The sequence below is a fragment of the Ipomoea nil genome, unplaced genomic scaffold (genome assembly GCF_001879475.1).
Source record: "Ipomoea nil cultivar Tokyo-kokei standard unplaced genomic scaffold, Asagao_1.1 scaffold1895, whole genome shotgun sequence".
NCBI classification, from domain to species: domain Eukaryota; kingdom Viridiplantae; phylum Streptophyta; class Magnoliopsida; order Solanales; family Convolvulaceae; genus Ipomoea; species Ipomoea nil.
In genome coordinates, this window is record NW_017618323.1 from 1,002,251 (window position 1) to 1,029,504 (window position 27,254).

The following is a 27,254-nucleotide window of genomic DNA, read 5'->3' on the forward strand; positions in this document are numbered from 1 at the left end:
TTGAACACGACAAACGAAAATTGAAATCGACCGATATAAAAATCGAAGCACGTAACCCAAAGTTCTAAGCAAAATGGAACGTAGAAACCGAGCGTTATGACTTAATGCTTGAAGGAAGAAGCATAGAATGAATAGTTGAATGCCCGGTACAACTGGGACCGGGCTCCCAAACAAAAACCTCCAAACAAAGATTACAAAACGCCAACCGAGGGCGGCCTAGCTAGCGTGATTCTTCCCGACCACGGACTGCTCGTCCGCATCCGCCTCCGCTTACGGCATCGGCCCGGGATCGGCGACGCTTTCGGGCAGGTTGGACAGGATCGTGTTAAGATCGTCGCCCTCAAACACTTCAGTCAGTGCTGACCTCACTTCCTAGTGTGTGTCCCTCTGACCGGAAGCGTATGCCCAGTTGCCAAACACCCACATCATGTCCTCAGCTACCTTGTGCTTTACGAACGCCTTGAAAAATGGCTCGGCAATCGCGGAGTCTCGGCAGAGGAAGGCGGCCAGACCTTCGGGATCTTGCAGTTGTGAACGAAGGTCCTCGGCTTCTTTCCGGGCCTCAGCGGTCTCCCCGATGGTCTTCTTGGCAATGGCCTCAGCGATCTCCTTACCATCCTCGGCCGCCTTGAGCTTCTTCCGCAAATCCTTCACCTCTTTCTTGAGGGAATCGGTCTCCGACCCACTCTTCGACCGATAGTAAAGCGAGGTCAGCACCCGGGTGAGCTGTAACTGCAAAAGTTAGTCGAGTTTTGATAAAACAATTGCCGAATAACGGAAAGGGACCTACCTGCACCAAATTCTGAGCCCCTCGCTCGGAAACCTGTTCCGGTGTCCACCCGGCCATGTCGTCCTCCGCCGGGAAAATGGCGCTCATCTTAGCCAAGGGATTACCCGGCAAGTCGCCGCCCGTCAGTGAGTTCATTAGCGGAGTCAGGTTAGGAGGACTCTGGCGACGCGCCCGCTTGACGACGCCGTCGGACTCCCCCACCTTCTCCTTACCACGCTTACTCGTGGCCTTGACGATCTGCAAGTCCGACCCAGTGCTTAGGGTCGGATCCGCCTCGTCTACTCGGGCGATCACGTCGAGGGGGACTGCGGTCGGAACGGAGGTCGTGGGCGCTACGGCGGGAGGAGCGTCGGACGCCGTTGCCTTCTTCCCACCCAGAGTCGCCTTGGGACGGGGAACCTTGACCGCGGAAGGCGCCGTCTGAAAACCACGACCGGGCTTCATACCTACAAGAAAATAATACACGTACGAGTTAAATAATAAGGAAAAAGAAGAAGTCCCCTCGTCCGGGCGGATAATGTGCGAACAGACCTTCTTGCTCGGAAACGGGAGCCGCCGGTTGCCCGGCCACAGTCACCTCGGCGTGCAAAGGAACATATTTTTCCGGCAGACCGTACCTCGGCGGCTCAAGACGAGCATCCTTGTACTCGGTGGCCGACCGGAAGATATGGAACTCGTAAAACTCTAAAGAAATCTTAGCCGCTGCGGCTTTCAGGGCCCGTGTTGGCTCGGGACGCTTACACGCGGTAAAATGGAGGGACCAGGCCCTTTTTACCGGAATCTCCCAGGGATACTCGATAGAAACAATCTGGTTCTTCCAACCCCGATTGTTCTCCGGCAAGTCCAGGATGTTACAGTGATGACTCCGAGTCTGGGCGGCCAAGAACCCCCCTCCATACCGAGCCGCAAGCGGATGGACCGAATACACAAAGTTAAACAGGTCCATCGAGCAATCGAGACCGTGCCGGGCGCAAATTTGTGGGAAGCACGCTATGATCCGGTGCGCGTTGGGACAAACCAACCGCGTAATCCTGAACTGAACGATTCTCGCTATCGGAACTCGACATGATCCCGCCCTAAAAGATCAAGGGGGAGAGGTAGTGTTCAGACGACGATGCCCCACTTAAGCGCCCGAGTCACGACCGACTGGATCCTAAGGGCCTAGGCAATCCTAAAAAGCAAAAGGAAAAGGAAAAGAGAAAAGAGGAGTCACATACCGAGTGGAACGACTTTTGAAATCGCGTTAGGAAGAGACGTGTAGCCGCTCGGGAATGTCCGGTTGACGCTAGAAGAACTTGAGAACACAGTGGGACCCCAGCCAAGCCGCTATTTATAGGCGTGAGGGTTGGCGAAAAACACTCCAGCACCGAGTTTTCAGACCCGTATCTCGAGAAGTCCCCAGGTTGACGTGTGCCTCCCACCACTTACAAACGGCCCGCGATCGCGGCCGCAGGGTGCACCGCGATCCACCTGGGTTTGATCTCCGAAGACATCAGCACAGACTTAGCTCGGGCTCCTCCTCCCAAAACTTCGTCAAACCCGCGAGCCAGGGGGGCTATGTGATAGGGATATACGCCCGGGCCCCGGCCGTCCCGGTAAGGTCCAGCAACCCGACCCGATCGTCCGGAACCGGCGATCGACTAAACCGCCCGAAGACCGTGCACTGGGCAGACCGACCCACCAGTCTCCACCGGTCGGTTCCTGGTCGTATGGGCGCCTCTGAACTGAAAGAGAGTCAGGTCCTAAGCGCCGCGTGGCAGGCAGTCATACGGCCTGCGGCAGCGCCCGGTGCATGTTTGCCACGTGTAGGCCATGCCGGAAGCCCGGAGGTACCTACTTTTGGGCTCTATAAATAGCGCATTAAATGCAGCGTGAAAGGGACTTTTGGCACGAGACAAGAGGAGAGCTTCCCGACCAGACACTGGGAACCCGGATCTTGTCCAAGCCTGTATAAATACACGACCTAGTATAAGCAATATCAATTATTATTATTATTATTATTATTATTATTATTATTATTATTATTATTATTATTATCATACTCTTAGGTCATTTTAAATGTTAATTTAAACAGTTAATTTTTTTCAATATCTTTTTGCCCAATCGTTGATATAATTCGCTAGTCAAATCCACTAATATAATCCGCTAACTGCTGATTGTAAAAAAAAAAAAAAAGACATTGCGATGTAGTTTCTCACTTCAATTTGTTGTGTGATTTGAATACTCTCTTTGTCAACAAATCCCTCAAGTAGTTAATATAATTGATTTTATTTTTTAAAATTTTTTCATGGTATTAATAAAATACTTGGTAAATAAATATATAGCATTATTTTGTATTATACCTTTGATATTTAATTAAAAAAAGTGCACAAAAAAGATAATGGACAATGTAGTGAATATAATCAATTGATGAATTTGAATGTAAATAATTTTTACATAGAGAAAAATAAAGACAATATAACTAATGAAATTATTTCTCTTAATTAATTTATTGATAATGAATAAATTTTTTTTAATAAAGATATTGTAGGGACAATGTAGCGAATATAATCAATTGATGAATTTGAATTTTGAATGTAAAGAATTTTTATATTGGATAAAAATAAAGACAATATAACTAATAACTAATGAAATTATTTCTCTTATTTAATTTATTGATAATGAATTTTTTTTGAATAAAGGCATTGTAGACACATAATTCTAAATTAAAGAAATGCATATGTATTATTTTTTGTTGTAGCTACTAAATTATTATTATCTAATTTAATAAGGGTAAAATAGAGTACTAATTATGCCAGTTTTGATTGGGATGTGGTTCAAACATAACCTTTCTTATTGAAATCAATGAGTAAGTTAACGGTGAACTAACAGAAATTAACGGAAAAGATAATATTTAACGAAAAAGTTAACGGATAATCATATTCATTAAGGATACATTAGGAAATCTCAAGGAAAAATTAAAATCTGATCAATGTGAGACATTCATTTGATTAAAAAATTTGACCGCCATTTTTTCTACCCATTATAGACCTAACTCTCTTGGGCTCTTATTAATATAGAGATATTTATAAATGTTTATGAGTTTAGACCAACTTAAAAATAAAATGTACTCAATGAATAACTATGGTAGCACTCAGGGACGGAGCCAGAAAAATATTTGAGTGGGGGCGAAGTTTAATGACGTTAGAATATCAATTATAAAATTTCACACAGTCATAATAAGATTAAAATACAAAATATATTATAAATTACAATAGAATGTTTTTGATATATTAAACGATAGTTAGAGTGGGAGCTAAAAATATACTTAAGTGAGGTAAAAATGTAAAAATATTTATGATAAAATATGAAACATAGTCAATTAAATAAAATAATTTGAATACAATGAAGTATAATATAAACTTGTATACTACATTAATTAATGATTCATAGAAAGTAGACTAAAAAAGATTTTCATTTGTTAATTGAATGATTCATAAAAGTAGGCTAAAAAAATAAATAAGTGAAGATAAGGAAAAATGTTTTTAATAAGATTTGAACTTATGACCATATATATATTTTTCAAACATAAATTTAGAGTTCTACCAACTAAGTTACTCTAACTATTAGTATTTTAAACATAAATATATATTTTATACAATATTTAATGCTATATATGTTGATATACACACACACACACACACACACACACACACACACACACACACATATATATATATATATATATATATATATATATATATATATATATATATAAAGGGGTAGGGTGGGGGGAGTGGGGGCAGCTGCCCCCACTGCCCCCATACTGCCTCCGTCTATGGTAGCACTCAATGTGTATAATTATGACAATAATCACAATTCTAAAAAAAAAAAAAATACATGTTTTCATAGCATATAAAATATTATAAATATAGCATCTACAATTTTAATAAGAGCCAATAATATTAGACCCTTAACTGGAACAAAAAAATGTCGGTAGTATTGTTTCTTAAAATAAATGGTTAATATTATTTTGATTTTTGTTTTTTTTTTAATGATTTTTCTTATTTACCCTCTATTATATTATTTTCTCCCCTTAAATAACCTAAATTCCGTTAGTATAAACTTTAATAACGGAATATTCCATTAACTATTTATTATTTTTAACTTAATTACTTATTAATTTCTATAAGAAAGGTCTTAGGTTCAAACCTCATCCCAATTAGAGTTGGTATAATTGTTAAACATATACTATGAATATGTTAAAATGTATTTAAAATATAATATAAAATTTAACATAAACTTTGGTCAAATAATTAGTCCACTAAATACATAACATTCAAAGTTAAACATAAAAGATTATAAATCAAGAACTTTAAAAATCATTTGATTTTTATGCATTTAATAAAAAAAAAAAAAAACAAATTTAGTTAAAAAAAAAAAAGTTTCCTGTTTAATTAATCGTCTTTTGATTATTTAGATTAGAACAAAACTTAATATTTAAATTATAATTTTACATTATTGGTATGACTTAGGTCGTTTTGGTATTAATATTTTTGTATGTATTTTTATAGTGGTACAATTGTACATTACTTTACAAATATTATACTATTATTTTTTTATCGGGCAAAACTATTCTTACATCATTGTCAGACCTGGGCAACCTAACTACAAAGTTGTTGATCATAAATATAATCACACATGGACTCTAAAACGATAGGACCATTTTCCAAAGAATTGACAATGTTGACATCCGACTCCAATTGAACAAGTTTACACATCAGAATTTTATCAATGCATGAAAACTTCTAAATAAATTTGTAAGTTAATTTTTACTATATCATTATAACAATATCTATTGTAACTATATATTTTGAAGTATTTATTATCATCCTCTATTGACATAAATTGTAACAATTGTCAGAGACAAACTCAGAAAACAATTTGTCTCAACAACGAATGTAAATTAAAAAAAAAAAAATCAATGATTTCATTATTGTTGATGAAAAGTATGTATACCACTTTATTACTCTTATTAAATTAAATAAATTAGTAGTTACAACAAAAAATAATACATATGCATTTAATTAATTTAGAATTAGATGTCTATAATGCCTTTATTTAAAAAAAAAAATTATTCATTATAAAAAAATTAAAAAGAGATATAATTTCATTATTTATATTATCTTTATTTTCTACCATTCAAAGATTCATTACCTTCAAATTTATTAATTTATTATATTCACTACATTGTCCATTGTCTTCTTTTTACATTATCTTGTAATTAAATATCAAAGTTATAATACAAAATATGTTATACATATTTATTTACCAAGAATTTTATACAAATATAATAAATATTAATATTTTAATTTGTTCAATACTTTCCCATGATAATCTACGACACAAATCTCACAACGCAAGAAACATGTAGGGGAAAAACTACCACTACCAAATATCAATAGGTGCTTGTAAGATAAAGAGTTAATAGTATAACTAAGATCTCATCATATACACAACAAGACAAATCTAAAGCTTACTACAACATAACCACATTACACGATGAATCCATCTATGCTACCACCAGTAACTAAATTGCACATGACACACTACAAATAATAATATAATAATAATAATAATAATAAAAGATGACATGTACTGAAGATGAAGACACTGACAATACTACCCAAAAAAAAAAAAAAAGTAAGAAGAATTAGAGAAATTTAAACACAAAATAGTATTATTTAGACTATCGTTTTTAGACTAGCGTTATTACAAAGTTGCAAACATTTATTTTAGTGACAATATAATCAATCTCTCATATATTATCTTGCATTTATATACTTTAAATTACCGATTTAAATAAACAAATTCAATATTTATTTACCTATGCATGAACATCTCCGATATAATATTGCATTAATATACTTTGAAATACTTATTTAAAAATAATCATTGGGCATTATTTCATTCGCACAAAGCGCGTACAAAAACTAGTATATCTATATAAATGGATAGAAAGAAATATTAGTAATACTTTTGTTATTATTATATAGATAATAATAATATAGATATAAATATATATAAATCTCAGTTTTTATGCCCAAAAAAAAAAAAAAAAAAAAAAAACTTTTTTAAAAAGTTTACTATGATATTTGAGTTTTGTTTCAGAATTATTTTATTTTTATCTTTTTGCACTCTTGATGAGAAGACCTTTTTCTTTGTCTTTTTTTTTTTTTTTTTTGTCACCATTTAATAATAATTTATCACTAATCTTTGGCTTGATTTGATTTTTTTTTTTTTGAAAATGGCTTGATTTGATTTGATTTGATTTATTTAAATATTTTACCGTAGAACTAAGGGTGTCTTTGGTTCATGGGTTTACACATTAGGAATGTGAATCAAAATCATAGTTAGTGTTTGGTTGATAACTTTTTAAAATACAACTATGGGTTTTGATTGCCCTTCAATTAAAAATTCCATTCCCAAATTTAAAAGGGGTATCATTTCATCTTATTGGTAATCTAACTTTTAAGTTTGAATTAATACTTTTAGATTTTTGTTTTGATATTTTTATTCATATTGATGCTTTGGATGTCATTATATTATGATTAATTGCCTTGATTTTTTATTATTTTATTTTTAAAACATTTATTCCCATTATAAGGTCATACACAAGTAACACAACTAAACATCAATATTAGTAATCATTCCAATTCCATCATACTACCAAATATGCAAAATATTATCACCAGAAGTCCATAACCCATTACTATTACTAAGTATTTGATTTCATTCCGATTCCAATTCTCATGTGCAAACCAAACACACCCTTAATCATATTGAGTTTTCACCAATAGTAATTTGAATAATACAATTGTAATTCTACTAAATTTCTTAATAGGACAGGTTTATCTTGATAATAATATGTCTATTGATTTAGAGAACTTTTGGTAATACGCCACTAAGAAGTATTAGGAATTCAGTAATTGAGAACAAGAAATATCAGTGGTCTAGTGGTAGAATAGTACCCTGCCACGGGTTCGATTCTCGACCGGTGCATATTCAGTTTAGCAAAGAAGAAAGCTGTGCTCTTGTGGTGATTTGGGTCTCCATATCTTGTCTGATCTTAATCCGATGACAAACGGCGCCTCTGAGCTTCTGCCCTCTTTTTTTCCACATAATTAGTAGAATCTCCCCAATATCTTTAACATTTTTATCTTCAAATTATTTTATAGTAAAATTAATAATTAATGTATTATGGATGTATAAATATTATGTAATCAATCATATTTTGTTGTCATTAAAAAAATAAATGAATAATTAATGTATTATCGATGTATAAATATTATGTCACTAGACCATAAGGTTATTAACTAGATTTGAATATTTAATTGATATAAATTTGTTATTATATTTAAGAATACGAGTAACCATGCATCAATTAGTCCCCTAAAAGAAAGAAAGAAAAAAAGAAGCTCCAATTAGATACTTTAAATTCTCTTTTTTTATGCAATTAAGTTAATTAACTTATACCAAGACTATGTGGTCTAATGGTACCCGGGTTGAACTTCCATTTGGAAGGTTATGAGTTTGAACCTTAATGGATGCGTTATTGGTTCTTTGTGTTTCAGTAGGATTAACTTGTTATCTCTGGTAAGTTTTTAAAAAAAAAATTAAAATTTATTAAGATTTTAAAAATATATAAATTAACTCTAGAACTAGATATTAGTACTTACAAAAAAAAGTTGTAGATTAGAGTTGTCAAATAGTAAAACTAAAAAACATAATATGTAAATTTCATTATTTTAGAAAAATTTTCATTCAAAGAATATATTACGATATTTGTTTATCTACTATTCATATTTGCCAAATAAATACATAACTCTTTGTTGAATCGACAACAAATTTGATTGAAAAATATATTTTTAAGAATAAAACAAATAAAAAAATAAATAGTAAAAAAAAAAACTAAAAATACAATTCACTTCATTTCAAATATAAAAACTTATATATACTTATAATAGTTGTAAGAAAAATTTGATTTTTTTTTTTTTTTTGCGACTTATCCCTGTCACAAGCATATGTATTTTACAAAATATTGCAAACCGGGATTATTAATTTGTCTAAATTAAGATCCGTTCTTCAACATCATGAAACATCTTTCTTCCTTAAAACTCAAATGAAAGACTCCTTTCGAACACAAGGAATATTTCAGTCTGAAGTAATACATAAGAAACTTCAGCGGTCTATAACGAGTCAATGAAAAAATTGGTTAAGAGGGAATTATCAATACAATTTATCTCAGATTATCTTGTCTAGCTTGATGTCACAAAAACAAAAATGGCGAAATAGGGTTAATCAATATTGGAGGTCTAAAAAAAAAAAAATTTAAAATGGAATTCATGTGGAAAATATCAATTAAGTCATTACAAGAAAAAAAAAAAAAGTCCTAACTCATTATCGAATCAAAAAGATAATTTTAAAAAATGCTATAGATATGATCTTTCATCATATAAATCCATTAATAATGAAAATAAAGGTGACTCGATTTTTTATAGATCAATCCCTCAAGTAACTAAAAGCAAGCGATTTCTGATAATTACATGTCGCAAAACTCCTTGTTTGCGATAATAGGAAGTATCCCTATCAATATTTTTATAGGAAGAATAGAAAGAGTATATATTCCATATATAGAAAAAAAAAAATCTTAACATAAAATATTTTAATTGGAAAAATATCTATTTTGATCTTAGAAAAAAAGTGGCTATTGAATCCTGGGTCGCGGTAAATCCCAGAAGTAATCAAAAGACTCGAATTGGGACTAATAATTTTCAATTAATTGATCCAATTGATAAAGAAGAAGAGGAAGAGATCAATCCCAACAGTAATCAAAAGACTCCAATTATTAGGACTAATAAGGATGAAATATTTTATGCAATTGATAAAGAAGAAGAGGAAGAGATCAATTCCGAAGAAGATATCAATCCCAACAGTAATCAAATGACTCCAATTGGGACTAATAACGATCAATTGATCCAATTGATAAACAAGAAAAAGACCCTTTTTATATTCCGATTAATCAAAATCCAGAAATCAATCAACCTAATTCTCCAAATTCTTTTTTTTTTTGATTGGATGGGAATGAATGAACAAATCCTAAATCGTCCCATCTTGAATCTGGAACTTTGGTTCTTCCTAGAATTTGTGCGGTTTTTTAATGTATATAAAACGAAACCGTGGATTATACCAAACAAATTACTTCTTTTAAATTCGAATCTAAGTGAAACCGATAATAAAAAAAGAAAAACATTGCTGAAAACCAAAATCTTGAAGAAGAAGATTCCGCGAAATCAGATATGAAAAAAGGTACAGAGAAAAGTGAAACCGATAGTGAAAAGAAAAGTCTAAGTACAAGAGAGCTAAGAGAGTTATTCATGAAAAAGTATTTCCTTTTGCAATTGAGATGGGATCAAAGGAATATCAATCAAAACATTCGCAAAAATGTCCGGATATTAGCTCTCCTGAAGAGCTCGATAAATCTAGAAACCATAACTCTATCATGCATTGAAAGGAGAAAATTACAATTGAATGTAATGTGGAAGTTGAAGAGTAATTTGAGTATTCTAAAATTTTTCAAAAGCATAGGAGTGGTTGTGGACCGCCTTGGACTGTTTGTAAAAAATAATGGACAATTTCTTATGTATCAAACCATAGGTATTTCGTTGGTTCATAAGAGTAAAAACAAAACGAATCAACAATACCGAAAACAAAGAATAATTCGAGCTAGAGAGAACAATCATTTTGATGCACTTGTTCTTGAAAATATGTTATCGTCTAGACGTCGTAGAGAATTGAGAATTCTAATTTGTTTCAATTCAAACAATTGGAATAATGTGGATACAATTCTGTATTTTTCAACTAAAACGGGGTAAAAAACTGTAGTCACTTTTGGGAAGAAAGGAACCTCCATGATAAGGAGAAAAATGAATTAATTCAATTCAAGTTTTTTCTTTGGCCCAATTATCGATTGGAAGATTTAGCTTGTATGAATCGTTATTGGTTTGATACTAATAACGGCAGCCGTTTCAGTATCTTAAGGATCCACATGTATCTACCATTGAAAATTCATTGAGAGTATTAATATATACCCTGTAGCAAGGTATATGATAGAAAACAAATGCACATATACCTTATCTTGTACCTCATTCGAATCTCACTGAATAGAGGATACACCGTATCCATTAGACCTATAAATTATCAATGAATCTAAAGATATTCATTTCATTTTAGGTCTAATTAATTCACTTTTGTGAATACAAAAATGTACGAGATTCTTATCTGAATCCAAAATAGGATTTTGAATTCATTGGAATGGATAAACTGAGGAGTTCAGAAAGCAATTTATTCTATATCAATCATTCAAATTATTGGCATTCTTTTTATTGATCAATAAAATTCGTTAAAATATATATCAGGGAAGGGGATCAATTCTTTTCTTATGGTAAAAAACTTATTCATTTCGGTTATTTCTCAAGAAGAAACCAAAGAAAACAGATGGTCCGATGAATTTCAAATATTCAATTTCACCACTAAGATACAGAGACTTACTTCCCATTTAAAATTGCACAAAAAAGACTATTTATCTCAGAAAGGTTTGCGTAAAAATTTGAGAAAACGTCAACAGCTGCTAGCTTATTTGTCAAAAAAAAAAAGTACGTTATAAAGAATTAATTGAGAAATTGGATATTCGAGACACAAAAACTCATTAATTTTTAATTTGAGGAGTCATTTGTTTTTAACTTATTTGTTTCGTTTCAATTTTGATGAACCTCTTTTCACATTCAGCAATTCATGGAAGAACGAATCCGTAAAAAATTTGTGACTGTACCAGCTACAAGAAAAGACCTCATGATAGTCAATATGGGTCCTCACCACCCATCAATGGATGGTGTTCTTCGATTACCTTGATATTTGAGTTTTGTTTCAGAATTATTTTATTTTTGTCTTTTTTATATTTTTATCGTTTTACACTCTTGATGATAAGACATTCTTCTTTCTCTTCTTTTGTCACCATTTGATAATAATTTTTCACTAATCTTTGACTTAATTTGATTTGATTTATTTGAACATTTTACCGTAGAACTTAGGGTGTCTTTGGTTCATGGGTTTACACATCAGGAATGTGAATCAAAATTATAGTTAGTGTTTGGTTGATAACTTTTTAAAATACAACTATGGGTTTTGATTACCCCTTCAATTAAAATTTTCATTCCCAAATTTAAAAAAGGCATCATTTCATCTTATCGGTATCTAAGTTAGAATTAGTACTTTTAGATTTTTGTTTTGATATTTTTGTACATATTGATGCTTTGGATGTCATTATATTATGACTAATCGCCTTGAAGTTTTATTCTAGTATTTTAAAAATATTTATTTCCATTATAAGGTCATACACAAGTAACACAACTAAACATCAATATTGGTAATCATGTCAATTCCACCATACTACCAAATATGCAAAAAACTTTCACCAAGAACACATTACTATTACTAAGTATTTAATTTCATTCTGATTCCAATTTTTATGTGCAAACCAAACACACCCTTAATCATAAGCTTTCATCAATAGTAATTTGAATAATACAATTGTAATTCTACTAAATTTCTTAATAGGACACGCTTATCTTGATAATCTATTCTATATATAAAAACAAAATCCTGAAATTTTAACTTCCCGCCAAATTCCTAAAAAATCTCTCTTCCTAATAAAATATATTGATTTTTACTTTCCCATTCGTACAATAATTCTGCGTTAAAATTCTATTCTAATATTATAAAATAGTGTAATACAATCTATTACTATATATAATAACAAAATCCTGAAATTTTATGCGTTAAAATTCTATTCTAAGATTATAAAATAGTGTAATACAATCTATTATTACTATATATAATAACAAAATCCTGAAATTTTAACTTCCCGCCCAATTCCTAAAAAATCTATCTTCCTAATAAAATATATTGATTTCTACTTTCTCATTCGTACAATAATTATGCGTTAAAATTCTATTCTAATATTATAAAATAGTGTAATACAATCTATACTATATATAAAATCAAAATCCTTAAATTTTAACTTCCAGCCCAATTCCTAAAAAATCTCTCTTCCTAATAAAATATATTGATTTCTACTTTCCCATTCGTACAATAATTCTGTGTTAAAATTCTATTCTAATATTATAAAATAGTGTAATATAATCTATACTATATATAAAAACAAAATCCTGAAATCGGCCTCCTCAGCGGGCCGCCTTGCCGGCTAAACCGGCCTTTAATTTTTTATTATTATTTTTAAGTTGTAAAGTGTCAAAATTTCGGCAAGGCATAACTTTTTACTCCGTTGTCCGTTTTGGACAAATGTTTTTTTGAAATCGCGTATTTTTTCGAGATCTATCCAATGCAAACTGTCGTAGGCGGTTTGGCCCACCAATTTCTAAAAAAAATACTTTATTAAAGTGTTTCTAAGAAAAAACTATGAGAACCTTATGTTTTATTAATGAATTTTTAAAAATTTTAATTAAACAATTGTCCCGTGCATTATTTAATAATCTTTCTTTATAATTGGTCAAATTATTTTTTTTTTTGAATGCTGGTCAAATTATTTAATTATGGTAAATTTGGAAATAATTAATGATGGTAATAGAAATCCTAGAAGAATATAGAATTGAACAATATTTAATTATTGTTATATTATTATTGTGACTCACGGAATACAAGAGTTAATGCCATTTTTGGTCCTAGACTTATTGGGGCATTGACACTTTTCATCTTCCATAATAAAAACTGCCACTTAGTAGCCACTGTTTTTTATCGTTGGACAGTTTTGATCCTCCGTCAATGACGCCGTTTGTTGACCGTGAACTAGAAGGGGTTTTCTGTCTTTTTATGTTCTAATCCTTGTATTTCTCCATCCATTGGTCACTGCTACATCCATTTCTTCAAACTGAGGTTATCTGCTTCAGTCCTTTCTAACATTAAGAAACCTTCTTCACCCAACTAACAATCACGAATTTTACATTTGACATCAATCTCAAGATAATGGAAACAAGTGCAGTTGGAATAGAAAGGGCGTTAGTCCATGCCTGTGGAAATTTTGTCGAGCATACAACATAACTAGCAAAGTCAGGAATATCACCCAACCCCTCCCTTAACCTTTCTGCATCAACTATAACAGGTATGCCCCTACTCTTTGCCTCCTGCACTACAATCAAAGCAGTCTCATGCAGCCTTCCATCTAAGTAAACAATATTTACTCCAAGCGCTGAAGACAATTTTGATTTGGGTATGTAGACCCTCAGATATCATGGGTGGATATCCTGGAGTGAAAATGCACGTGCGAGTTTTTTTTTTTTTTTTTTTTGGTTGTCAACAATGACATATGTGAATGGTGAGTTTCCTCCTTCGGATACCACCATAAAAGATGTATCAACACCATCCCTTTCAAGCTCATCAAGTATTCTTTCGCCATGCGAGTCATCAACAACCTTAGATATGATCCTTGGATTAAGACCAAGACGAATTTTATCATCTGGGTTTTATCAAAGTATTGCCAGTGTTACCACCTCCTTGAACCTCAAAGCTGGTGCTCCGAATTTTATCATCCGGGTTGGGGAATGAAGCTACAGCAGTCAGGAAGTCAACACCGGCCATTCCAACACCTCAGACAATGTGATTTTTGGGGAGCGGCGGATTCCACATTTTCAGCTTGAAACTTCAATGAATTTCAGGTAGAATAACAGAGTTTTTGAGGTTGTGCACCAAGTAGTTGTGGTCAGAGAGAGAGAGAGAGAGATGGGAAGGATATTTGTGGTCAATATGGAAGGGAGGACTTACAGGTGCAAATTCTACATCACGCCATCTACAACTGCTATTTACCATAGGAAGGTTCGCCGACGTGTTGCCCTCTCTGCTTCACCGGAACCAAAAACCACCGGCGAAGGCCCTAACCTCGCCGTATCTGTTGCTGCACCGCTAGATCTGCCTTACTGGTCCGTCGCCGGAAGGAGTTACTGCCTCGTATGCTCGCTGCCGTACCCACAACTCGCCGGAGAAGAACCTCGCTGCTACTCACTACTGACGGTTACTACTTAGCCGCCAAGTCTCGCCATCTCGCCTCACAGGAGTCACAGCAGCGCTGGTCTAAACAAGATTAGAAGAATAAGACATAAAAAGACAGAAAAGCCCTTCTAATTCACGGTCAACAAACGACTTCATTGATGGAGGATCAAAACTGTCCAACGATCAATAACAGTGTCTACTAAGTGACAATTTTTATTATGAAGGATGAAAAGTGTCAATGCCTCAATAAGTCTTGGACCAAAAATGGCATTAACTCCAGAATACAATACAAGAATATTTAATTATGGTTATATTATTATTGTGCCTCACGACCATTATATACTAACAGTACTTGAAAAGAAACTAATAATAATAATAATAATAATAATAATAATAATAATAATATAAGTGGTAATAATAATATCTAAAAGTAATTAAGTGTTAATAATAATAGTAAGAATATTAACGTAAGAGTTGTAACATAGAATAAATTGTAATAATTAATAACTATAGTTTAGGATTCAATTTGGAATTGTCAGGAAAGATAAATGACCTCTGGTGAAATTAACTCTTAAATAATTATATATCGATTTAAATTTTCTTAATATATTACAACAATTCCATTTCGTGCATCACACGGGTGAAAATACTAGTATTTTGATAATAATATATCGATTGATTTAGAAAACTTTTGGTAATAGGCCACTAACAAGTATTAGAAATTCAGTAATTGAAAACAAGAAGCACCAGTGGTCTAGTGGTAGAGTAGTACCCTGCCACGGTACAGACCCGGGTTCGATTCCCGGCTGGTGCAATCCGTTTAGCAATGAAGAAAGCTGTGCTCTTGTGGTGATTTTGGGTCTCCACAGCTTGTCTGATCTTAATTAGATGATGACAAACAGTGCCTCTGAGCTCCACCTCCCCCTTTTTTTTTGTACCTTTGCTGGACTATTTCCACATAATTAGTAAAATCTCCCCAATATGTTTAACATTTTTATCTTCAAATTATTTATAGAAAAATTAATAATTAATGTATTATGGATGTATAAATTTTATGTAATCAATCATATTTTGTTATGTCATTAAAAAGGTAAAATAATAATTAATGTATTATGGATGTATAAATATTATGCCACTAGACCATAAGATCATTGACTAGCTTTGAATATTTAGTTGATATAAATTTGTTAGGAATAATACCCAAAATCGTCCTCGACTATAGTGGTTTTTGTCAATTTCGTCCTAAACGACTTTGGTGACCTAATATCGTCCCAGACTTTTGTGTTTCGCTCAATTTAGTCCCAGACTTTTGTGTTTTTGTTCAATTTTGTCCCTCATTTGTTATTCTGTCCATTTGGTGTTAAATAAATAGACAATTCAGTAATTTTAATATTGGCATATCTTTACTCATAGACATGTGAACTGCGAAATCCTTTTTTTTTAACGAATTACTCCCAGAATTACTCTTAAAACTGTGAATATAAAATTTGATTTGCAGGTCCGGGAGTAATTCTGGGTGTAATTCGTACAAGAAAGATGAATTTCGCACTTCACAAGTTGAAAGTAAAGAGAGATCAATATTGACATTACTGAATTGTCCATTTATTTAACACCAATTTGATAGAATAACAAATGGAGGACTAAATTGAGCGAAACACAAAAGTCTGGGACGATATTAGGTCACCAAAGTCGTTTAGGACGAAATTGAGAAAAACCACTATAGTCGAGGACGATTTTGGTATTAACTGTATTAGAAAAAGAAAAAAAAAACTCCAATTAGATACTTTAACTTCTCATTTTTATGCAAATAAGCTAATTAACTTGTTACCTCTGGTAAGTTTTTTTTATTAAATTTAAAAGAGTTAATACCCATTTTGGTCCCTCGACTATTAAGTAATGTGAAATTTAATCCCAAATTATTAAAAGTACTCAATTTAGTCCTCTAACTTGTAAATATACTCAATTTGGTCATCAGTTACAATTGTCGTCCATCCACCGTTATAGAAGGGGTAAAAACGTCTTTTACCTAAAGTCGAGGGATCAAAATGGGTATTAACTATTATTATCTAATAGTTGAGGGACCAAAATGGGTATTAACTTTATTATTATTATTATTATTATTATTATTATTATTATTATTATTATTATTATTATTATTGTTGTTGTTGTTGTTGTTGTTGTTGTTATATTTGATATTAGGACAATGTCTCCCGCCACCATATTATTGTTTTTTTTTGTTTGTTTTTTTGGTGACGAGAAAAATTCGCAATCATTAGTTTATATGTGCACAAAAATCGAGAGAGTGCTGATAAAAAATCGAACTGATTTATAATGATCTTCAAATAATGCTCCACTCACTTGACCACTCTTTAGTCCTTTCGGAACATAATGATATCTTTTGATGATTTGATTTGCAGTGAAATTATTGTGGTTTTGGACGGACTTGGATTGTTTGAAAGAAATCTTGTGAAAGTACGTAAGATCCACAGGCTTGTCTTGATTTGGGGTGTGCAAACTTCGGTAAATGTTTGGTTAACCGACCAAACCGACAAAGTTCGGTTAACCATTTTTAACCAAACTTTTTCGGCTCGGTTAATGGTTAAAGGTTTTTTAAAATTTTGGTAACGGTTAATTCAGTTCGAAATTGTCGCTTTGTATATTTTCTTATTGATTTATTATTATAGTGTTATTTTAATTAGATTTATTATTATATGTATTATTTTTAGGATTTAACCGACCGATTAACTAAAAAAAAACTTTTGTTCAGTTAATTTAGTAATACAAAGTTCGGTTCGGTTAACGGTTAAAGTTTTAAAATTTTCATTTAAAACGGTTCGGTTAACCAATTGCACACCCCTAGTCTTGATATAAAAAACTAAACTAAGAGCAACACATTGCATCGTGCACCAGGGCACACATTGCATTGTGCGCCCTGGTGCAAAACGACATCGTTTTAGATTTTTTTTTTTTTTTTTTTTGGGAATTCCGCTTTCCTAGTTTCTTGTGTCGTCTGTTAATTTTCTTTTAAAAAAAATTTATGTTTCGAAAATGTACATAATTGTATAACAAAATACACATACTTTTTTTTGAAAAGATAATACATATAATCTAACATAATACATAATATACATAAACTTTTAACATAATACACATAAATTGTTAACATAATACACATAAATTCCATGTTTCAGATGTACATAATTGTATTTTATATATATATATATATATATATATATATATATATATATATATATATATATATATATATATATATATATATATATATATATAAAATTGTACACCATAATGTACATAATCGCGTCAACTTCCTACACAACTTAACAAAACGACGTCGTTTTGGGAGGCGCGGGGCGCACAGTGCTGTGTGCGCCGTGGTGCAGGGTATAACGATTGAGATAGATCAAAGTGAATTTTGAACTCCTGAGAGATAGTGATTTTTTGCGGGCCTTAGGAGATAAAAAAAAATGAAAGAAAGACTGCGCATGCTTTTTTTTTTTTTTTTTTGTGGTACATTTTAGTTTTTAAAATAATAATAATAATAATAATAATAATAATAATAATAATAATAATAATAATAATAATAATAATAATAATAATATAAAAAATTAATAATAATAAAGTTAATACCCATTTTGGTCCATCGACTATTAGATAATAATAGCTAATACCCATTGTGGTCCCTCGACTTTAGACAAAAGGACGTTTTTACCCTCTTTATAACGGTGGATGGATGACAATTGTAACGAAGGACCAAATTGGGTATGATTTTACAACTTAGAGGACTAAATTGGAAACTTTTAATAATTTGGGACTAAATTACGCATTACCTAATAGTCAAGGGACCAAAATAGATATTAACTCAATTTAAAAATTAATTAAAATTTTAAAAATATATTTTTAATTCAGATAAAGTAATAATAAAAAATCTTCAGCGACTTCCCAATCAAACTAGACGGAAAAGTCTGTTTGGCTCCTCCAATAAGTTAGATGGAGAAGTCAACCATAACTTCTTCGTCCAATTGGATGGAGAAGCAAGCCATAACTTCTTCGTCCAACTGGACGGAGAAGCCAATGTGTTGGCTTCTCCGTCCAATTGGATGAAGCCTGACATGGCTTCTCCGTCCAATTGGATGAAGCCTGCCATGGCTTTTCCGTCCAATTGGATGAAGCCTGCCATGGCTTCTCCGTCCAACTAGACGGAGTGGCCTGTTCGGTTTATTTCTATTGAGGATAAGTTGACAATTTTTTTTTTTTAAATGTTAAAAGTTTAATTTTAATTTTTTTTAAAATTTCAATTTTGCATGCTATTACCTTGAGTTTACCTGCAAAATAAGCTAATTGCAAAATTTTAAAAAGTTATTGGTTAAATGCATAAAAGTGAAGATATTTTTTTTTTGAATGCTACTAACTCTATTATATTGTAGTATCTGTTCAAACATACTTTCTCAACCTAAGTCTCCACTGAGGCTCAAACTTACAACCTCTCATATGAGAGAGTCCAACCCGGGTGCCATTAGACCACAAGGTCTTGGGACTCTTGGCCATAAAAGTGAAGAGATGAAGTGTTTAATTGAAACTTATTTTAGTTTAGGGGACTAATTGTACTTTAGCCTATAGTTGGAGGGGCCTATTTGACCATTATCCCTAATAATAATAATAATAATAATAATAATAATAATAACAACAACAACAACAACAACAACAACAACGGCGGCAGCGGTGATGGAGTGGTGATAATAATAATAATAATAATAATAATAATAATAATAATAATAATCCATAAAATAGCTTAAAGAGAGATGAGAGAGACAGAAAAATAAAGAATTCGAGAGATATCTTCCGATAAAAAATTTATGGAGACATCTTTCGTCGAATTGTATCTTTTTTTCATTGTTCAAAATCAATATATTTCTTTGACTTTATTTTCTTTGAACATCCAAACACGAAAAAAAAATTAAAAATGACGTTCGAATGTCATTTTCTAAATTTTGGTTATAATCATTGGGTTTTATTTGATGAGATGAATAATACAATGGGTTTAGGTTGGATTCTCCGTGATAACGATGGCCGATTTTTTGCAACAAAGGGAATGTGTCTGTTGGGTCAGTACAGTGTTGAGGAGGCAAAGGCAGTGTCTGTTCGTGAGGGTCTCAGTTGGTTGATGAATAATATAGGCATGGGAGATGTTGACATTGTTGGAAAAATTAGCCTAAAATGGCATATTAAGTGGCTATTTTGTGGTACAATTATCAGTGGGTCTACTTTTCGATTTGGGTCAGGTCAAAGTGGATTCGGATTCTTCGTAGTAAGACGAAGAGATTGATATATTGTACGCTCAAAACGGATAATGGGTAAATGAGATATTGATTCTCAAAGTAGACCCATTTAAGTTGGGAAATGAAGGGAAAATGTAGGACTTTGTCCCACATTGGTTTGGAAACAAGATTTGCCCCCCTTATATACATGAGCTCTTTTCAAGCTTGTAGAATTGTATAGCATAGAGGCTCTCTCGCGCGCGCGCGGGTGGGGGGGGGGGGTGCAAATCAAAATCCGACTAGAGGACATCAAAAAGGCTTGAAATCAAGCCCGAGCTCACCTGCGGGCACGAATGTTGTCCGGAAATGGGCTGGCCTTGCGGGCTAAGTTATGCCTAACTTTGGTATCATTTTCCATCTGATATAGTTTCGGCCAAAACCGAACCGAAAGCACCTACTCTAGTGTGTAGCACAGTGAGCATGAGAGATGTACTCTCGTGTTGCTGGTCCGTGTGCTCTCGTGTGAACCTGCACCCCAACGGTCTGAAACCCGAAAGTTCAGCCTGTTGTACAGATTAAACTCATCTGTTACGAGATTAATACTGTTTTAATTCCAATTTTAAATTCTGAGTTTAATCCTACTTAGTGGGTGACTGTTACAGGTGTTACACAATTGGTTTAATACCAATTAAATGCCATGTTGAATGCTATCCCTTCCAACAGCCCTATATAAAGAGAGGTAGGGCAGAAGTATTTTACAACAGAACGAAACTAAGGAATTCCAGTATACTTTGCTTCAAAACTTCTGCTTCTACTCTCCTCTTTAGCCAACCAAGTGTTCTAAGCTTTGCTTTGTTTGCCGGGTTCCTTGTTTAGGTGCTTAAACAAGGAATCGTAGCACGTTTTATCCTGGAAAACCTAGGCTACAACGCTCCTAGCACTTGTGGGAGGTAGCAAATAAGGTTTTAAAGAAAAGAACTTCGTGTTCGAACTCGTGCTAAATCCCTACCCAAACACTTAACTTTTTCCTTCCCAGTTTTTCTGTTTTTCCCATATAATTTTAATCTTTTCGTAGGATTATTATTTTTGGGAATTTTCAACCATATTACCCAAAAGACATCAAGACTGGTTCCGAATTAGTTTATTATGCTTTACATTCAGACTCTTTTCATTATGCTTTTGGTTTTATTGTTGATGATGTAAAAGAAGTTGCTTCCACAATAAATGGAGTAGACTTCTATTTTGCTAAGCGATTTGCCAATCGTGCTCCCCATGCTCTTGCTTGGGAAGCCGTTTTTGTGTCAAATTGCGGGGAATGATTTGATGACCCTCCTCATTATCATGTTGACATTCTTCGTTCTAATTTAATGCATTAAGTTCTTATTCTAAAAAAAAAAACATTGAGTTTTATTTATGGCAATTTATACCATGCACCAGGTCTACATAGTATTGTGGTCATTGGATCAAAACAACATCGTTTTTTGATATTTAAGCTTTAACATATTCTATAGTTTCTTGTTTCAACAAAAATTTTAATTGATTTTAGGTACAAAAAAAAAAAATACTCTTAAAATACAGAATTTCATAACAAGAGACGAAAAAATTCACAACACAAGACACATGCACATGTTATATATTTACTTATTCTCAAATTTGATTTATGTAGATAATATATGTCCTATAGGCATATAATTTCATAATAATACAAGATATAAATTCGTAAAATAAGACACACAATATATCCTATAGGCACATAATTTCATAATACAATACATAAATTTGTAAAAGAAGACACATAATATGTTGTTTGTTACACAACTACTAATCTATTTCAGGTACAGAATCTATACGCTTAAGGTACCGAATTGCATAATAAGAGACACAAAAATGCATAATACAAGACACATACATATACTTTACAATAAAAAAGAACCTATAACGTAAATTAACCAACAAACGATCACCATCACAATTAAAATTCAAAACTAAAACAGGTCCGATTGTCTATTTATCAAACATCTTTAAACTAATTTTAATTTTTTATTAGTGAAATAATATTATTGTTAAAAACTTTGCATTAAAGAAAATACATGCCCCGTAATTCCTAAATCCTAATCCTTGTTGGGAGCTCTGTTTTGAGACGATACCTTATTTTTACAGTGAAGTGAACTTGGTTTTGAACCGTCTTCCCCGATTTAAAACCCTAGTCGCCGACCGATCAGTATTTCTCTCAAATGGCGTCGCCGGATAAGCGATGCCTCTACGAGGTTCTCGGCGTGAGCCGAGACTGCAGCCCCGACGAAATCCGGTCCGCTTACAAGAAACTAGCTTTGCAGCGCCACCCGGACAAGCTGGTCCAATCCGGCGTCCCTGAATCCGAAGCCACCGCCGCATTCCAGGAGCTCGTAAATGCTTACGAAGTCCTCTCCGACCCGCGCGAGCGCTCCTGGTATGACTCCAACCGCTCCAAGATCCTATTCTCGAGTTCCACTTCCGGCCCCAACAGCTCTTCAAAGTTTGGCTCTGTCCCCAACCTCTTCTCCTTCTTCTCCAATTCTGTGTACTCCGGTTTTTCAGACACCGGCAAGGGATTCTACAAAGTTTACGCTGACGTATTTGATAAAGTTTATAATAATGAAGTGAATTTTGCGAAGATGTTAGGTCTAAACCCTCCCAAGGAAGCTCCGGTCATGGGAAATTCGAATAGTCCTTATGCTCAGGCATGCAGCTCCCTCCCTCTCTGTATTGTGTTCATATATGGAGTATCATATTTCACGTTCATCAAATCTATTATTATTGTGTATAGAAACATAACTGCATTTTGTTTCCATGTTTATAATTCTGATTATTATTTCAATTTGCATCTATTCATCAATTCTATGATATGACTTCATTATAAGGAGTACGCCTGATTATAGATCTGTTTGGAATTTCTCGCTGTTTTCTTTTGGATTGCTTTTGCGTAAAAAGTACGATGAAAACAAATTATTTAAATCCATCAGTGTTTCAATTAAGTGCTTCTCAATTGGCAAATGGCAATAGCCATATATATGGTGGGCAATCATAATTCATAAATGAGATGAAGTTCTAGCTTGGAATTTGATCATGAATATTTCTTAATTTGTTTTTTGTGATACTACAAATGGTGATAATAATAATCTGCATTGTTATGATGCAGGTGACAGCTTTCTATAATTATTGGTTGGGATTTACGACGGTGATGGATTTCTGCTGGGTTGATCAGTACGATGCGATGGCAGGAATAAATAGAAAGTCGAGGAGAGTGATGGAGGATGAGAATAAAAAGTTGAGGAAAAAGGCACGAAGGGAGTTCAATGAGACTGTTAGAGGATTGGCAGAGTTTGTGAAGAAGAGAGACAAGAGGGTAATCGACATGCAGGTGAAGAGGAACGAGGAGATGGAGAGGAAGAGAGAGGAAGATCTAGCTAGGAGGAAGGAGTTAGAGAGGCTTAAGGAAGAGAGGGCAAAGAAGTACAAGGAACCTGACTGGACTCAGGTTGAGGATGTGGAGTATGAAGCTGAGGAAACATTGGAAGAGGATGATAGGGAAGAGGAAGGGAATGAGCTATACTGCATAGCATGCGGGAAGAGATTCAAGAGTGAGAAGCAATGGAAAAATCATGAGCAGTCTAAGAAGCATAAGGAGAAAGTTGCAGCGTTAAGAGAAGCTTTCAGTGGCGAGGACAAAGAATTTGAGGAAATAGATGTCAATGGAAGGAAGGAGGAGGAGGAGGAAGAGCAAAAGACACCTGAGGCTGATGAAAGTGGTTATTTTTCAGCAACAGATGATGCTATTGACGAGTTGGGGGAGCAATTTGAGGGTAGTTTTGGAATTCAAGGGAAGACTGGTGATGGTGATGATGATGATGAAGAATTTGAAACTGCTGGGAAAGCTGGATATACTAGTGATGGTCAGGATTCAAAGGCAGCTGCAGGTGAATCAGGGTCGGATGATGATGAAGCAAGTATTCTTGAAGCTATGGTGTCTGGCCATAGAAGTAGGAAAAATGCGGTTTCCAATCGCCACTCTGAGATTGAAAATGATGACAATGAGATGGACTTCATGGAATATAATAATCTGAAGAGTAGTGGGAGGAAAAGGGGATCCCGTAAGCAACGAGGTAGGAGAGCAGAAGAAGAAATGAAACTTAACAAGGATGAACATAGTGGTCAGGCGGGGAAAAATACTGGATATGATGAGAACTTAGATGTCCAAAGGTCACCCAAAGCAAAGACTGATGGAGATAGGATCGCAGAAGAAGAAATGAAACTTAATGAGGATGAACTTGGCCAGGCGGAGAAAAATACTGGATATGTTGAGAACTTAGATGTCCAAAGGTCACCCAAAGCAAAGACTGATGGAAAAGAAGACGATTCATCAGAAATGATTGATAAGATTCCAAGGCAAGTTAACAAGAGAGGTAACACGAAGAAGGATAATAATACCAAATCAAAGAATGGTTCCAAGGGAAGGAAGGAGAAGGTAGACACTTTTCATTTTGCCTTTTGAAGAATATAATCCATTTTTCATTTGTTATGAGAGTAGAGTTAAAATAATATTGTGGCCAGCTTCAGTTTTGCAATCTTATTGCTATCCCATATTATATCAAGGGGAAAATATGTACATCTGTTTTTAGAGAAGAAGTTCTAGGGCTTGAACCTCCCATTACTAAACAGTTGAGATGAGTATATAGGCTACAAGGCCGGACCAAACCCATTGATGTATGTGTACCTATAAATAGGGGTATATAATATTCTGATTCCAGTATGTTTCTTGTTTTTTGCAGACAGCCTCAAAAGTTTCTAGCAATGCATGCGAGAAATGTGGAGAAGAATTTGAATCAAGGTTTGTATACTAAATGTTTTTCGATCTAGGTACTATATCCTTGTACTGTGTCTTATTTACACACTGCATTTTCTCCTCCATGACAGGACTAAATTGCATAAGCATTTGGGAGAGACGGGACATGCTTCGCTCAAGAAAAGATAATACTTTAATTGCTTGGTGGATCATCGATTTATTCAAAGAGTTGATGCCCCTATGATTCATCATTCTTGTATCACAGTAGGCTATTAATTCTGGGAAAGAGTTAATTAGGTTTTGTTTGTCACAGTGAATCAGTGATAGGGTTGAGTCAAACCCCCGTGTGTCCTCTTCACAACACTTCGCCAATACCATTTACACTGATGCCTATAGAGAGAAGCTTTGGCTTAGAGAACAATATTTTCTTCTTTTGATGTGTACTAAATTATTCATTGCACATAGATATGTTTTTACATGTTTTGTTTTAGTTTTGCCAATTTTTTGTACTCGCACAAAAGTCAATTCTACCAAAATTTTGGAGTCCTGAATTCATGCAATATTTAGGGGGTGTTTGGTTTAACTATTCAAGTACTTTAGTTTGGTTCAAGTAGGGTGGAAATAGGCCAGGTTGAGGGTTTGATATGTATACTTGAATTCATCTTTGTAAATATAAAAATATATTAGGCTAAAATAATATATATATATATATATATATATATATATATATATATATATATATATATATATATATATATATATATATATATATATATATACACTAGTTTTTTACGCGCATTGCGCGATTGGGATAATGCCCAATGTTTTTTTTTTTTTTTTTTTTAAATAAGTACTTTAAAGTATATTAAGGCAAGATTATATTGAAATTGTTCATGCATAAATAATTGAAGGTTGAATTTGCGTATTTAAATAGGTAATTCTTCTCCCAAAGGTTGAGTCCCCTACCCCAAGGGCCCCCCACACTTTGACCCGACAGAGCATTGTAGGAAGTTGTAAATCACGGTGACTCAATGGTTCAGCAGACAGGACCAAATGCCGGTGCGAACAAGGAATCTGCCCACTTTGGACATAATTCCCGCACTGCCGCCGCCGAGGTTCAAACCTTGGTCTCTTCTCCAAAATACTGCCCACTAAACCATTGAGCTAAGCCCGTGCGGGTTAGATAGGTAATTCTAAGTTTACAAATGCAAGATAATATAGTCAAGATTGATTATAATTGTCAATAAAATAATTGTATAGGTATGGTTGAAACCAAATACGGGACATAAGGGAGAACAAATAAAAATTAGGGCATAAAATATTAAATATATACTAATATTGTTTGAGGAGATTTCGACATTAGGATTTGTGGTTAAGTTCTATTAAGACTTTAATATTAGAATTAGATTAATGATGTAATTATAATTCTATATTAGACGTTAATATTATAATTAGACTAACGGTGAATTAACGGTATTTAACGGAAAAGTTAAATGGATAATCATATAATTAAGGATAAATTAGAAAAAAAATTTAAAAAATTAAAACCTGAACAATTTGAACCATTCATTTGATTTAATAATTTGGCTGTCATTTTTTCTACCCAATGTTAATAATTAAATAAATTCGTTGGTCAAATTCGCTAATATAATCCGCGCGCTAACTGCTGATTGTCAAACAAGGACATTGCAAGGTAGTTCTCACTTCAATTTGTTGTGTGATTTGAATACTCTCTTTGTCACAAAATCTCTCAAGTAGTTAATTTGGTTGGCTTTATTAATTATATATTTTTTTAATTTTTTCATGGTATTAATAAAAATACTTGGTAAATAAATATATAGCATTGTTTTGTATTATAACTTTGATATTTAATTAGAAAAATAGTGCACAAAAAAAGATAATAGACAATGTAGTGAATATAATCAATTGATGAATTTGAATGTAAAAATTTTTACATTTGAGAAAAATAAAGACAATATAACTAATGAAAATATTTCTCTTAATTAATTTATTGATAATGAATAATTTTTTTTTAACTGAATTAAGACATTGTAAGGACAATGTAGCGAATATAATCAATTAATAAATTTGAATATAAAGAATTTTTATATTGTAGAAAAATAAAGACAATATAACTAATACAATTATTTCTCTTATTTAATTTATTGATAATGAATAATTTTTTTTTTGAATAAAGGCATTATGGACACATAATTCTAAATTAAAGAAATGCATATCTAAATTTTTTTGTTGTAGGTACTAAATT

General features: G+C 33.2%; 1 protein-coding gene and 1 non-coding gene across 2 annotated transcripts; both read left to right on the forward strand.

Moving 5' to 3' along the window:
* The first annotated feature begins 15,633 nt into the window (after window positions 1-15,633).
* On the forward strand, window positions 15,634-15,704 carry TRNAG-GCC. Its single transcript has one exon. It is a non-coding gene; the product is annotated as a tRNA-Gly (tRNA).
* A 6,560-nt stretch (window positions 15,705-22,264) lies between these two features.
* Window positions 22,265-25,571, forward strand: LOC109193587 (DNAJ protein JJJ1 homolog). Its single transcript, XM_019344464.1, has 4 exons — window positions 22,265-22,886; window positions 23,345-24,670; window positions 24,975-25,033; window positions 25,120-25,571. The coding sequence occupies exons 1-4, from the start codon at window positions 22,401-22,403 to the stop codon at window positions 25,175-25,177; spliced, it is 1,929 nt and encodes a 642-aa protein (XP_019200009.1). The 5' UTR covers window positions 22,265-22,400; the 3' UTR covers window positions 25,178-25,571.
* The last annotated feature ends 1,683 nt before the right edge of the window (window positions 25,572-27,254 follow it).

Bases quoted from the DNA above. Each gene is read 5' to 3' on its own strand.
- LOC109193587 (XM_019344464.1), top strand. From the start codon at position 22,401: ATGGCGTCGCCGGATAAGCGATGCCTCTACGAGGTTCTCGGCGTGAGC. The intron at 24,671-24,974 runs GTAGACACTTTT...TGTTTTTTGCAG, and splicing joins CCAAGGGAAGGAAGGAGAAG to ACAGCCTCAAAAGTTTCTAG. The intron at 25,034-25,119 runs GTTTGTATACTA...CCTCCATGACAG, and splicing joins GGAGAAGAATTTGAATCAAG to GACTAAATTGCATAAGCATT.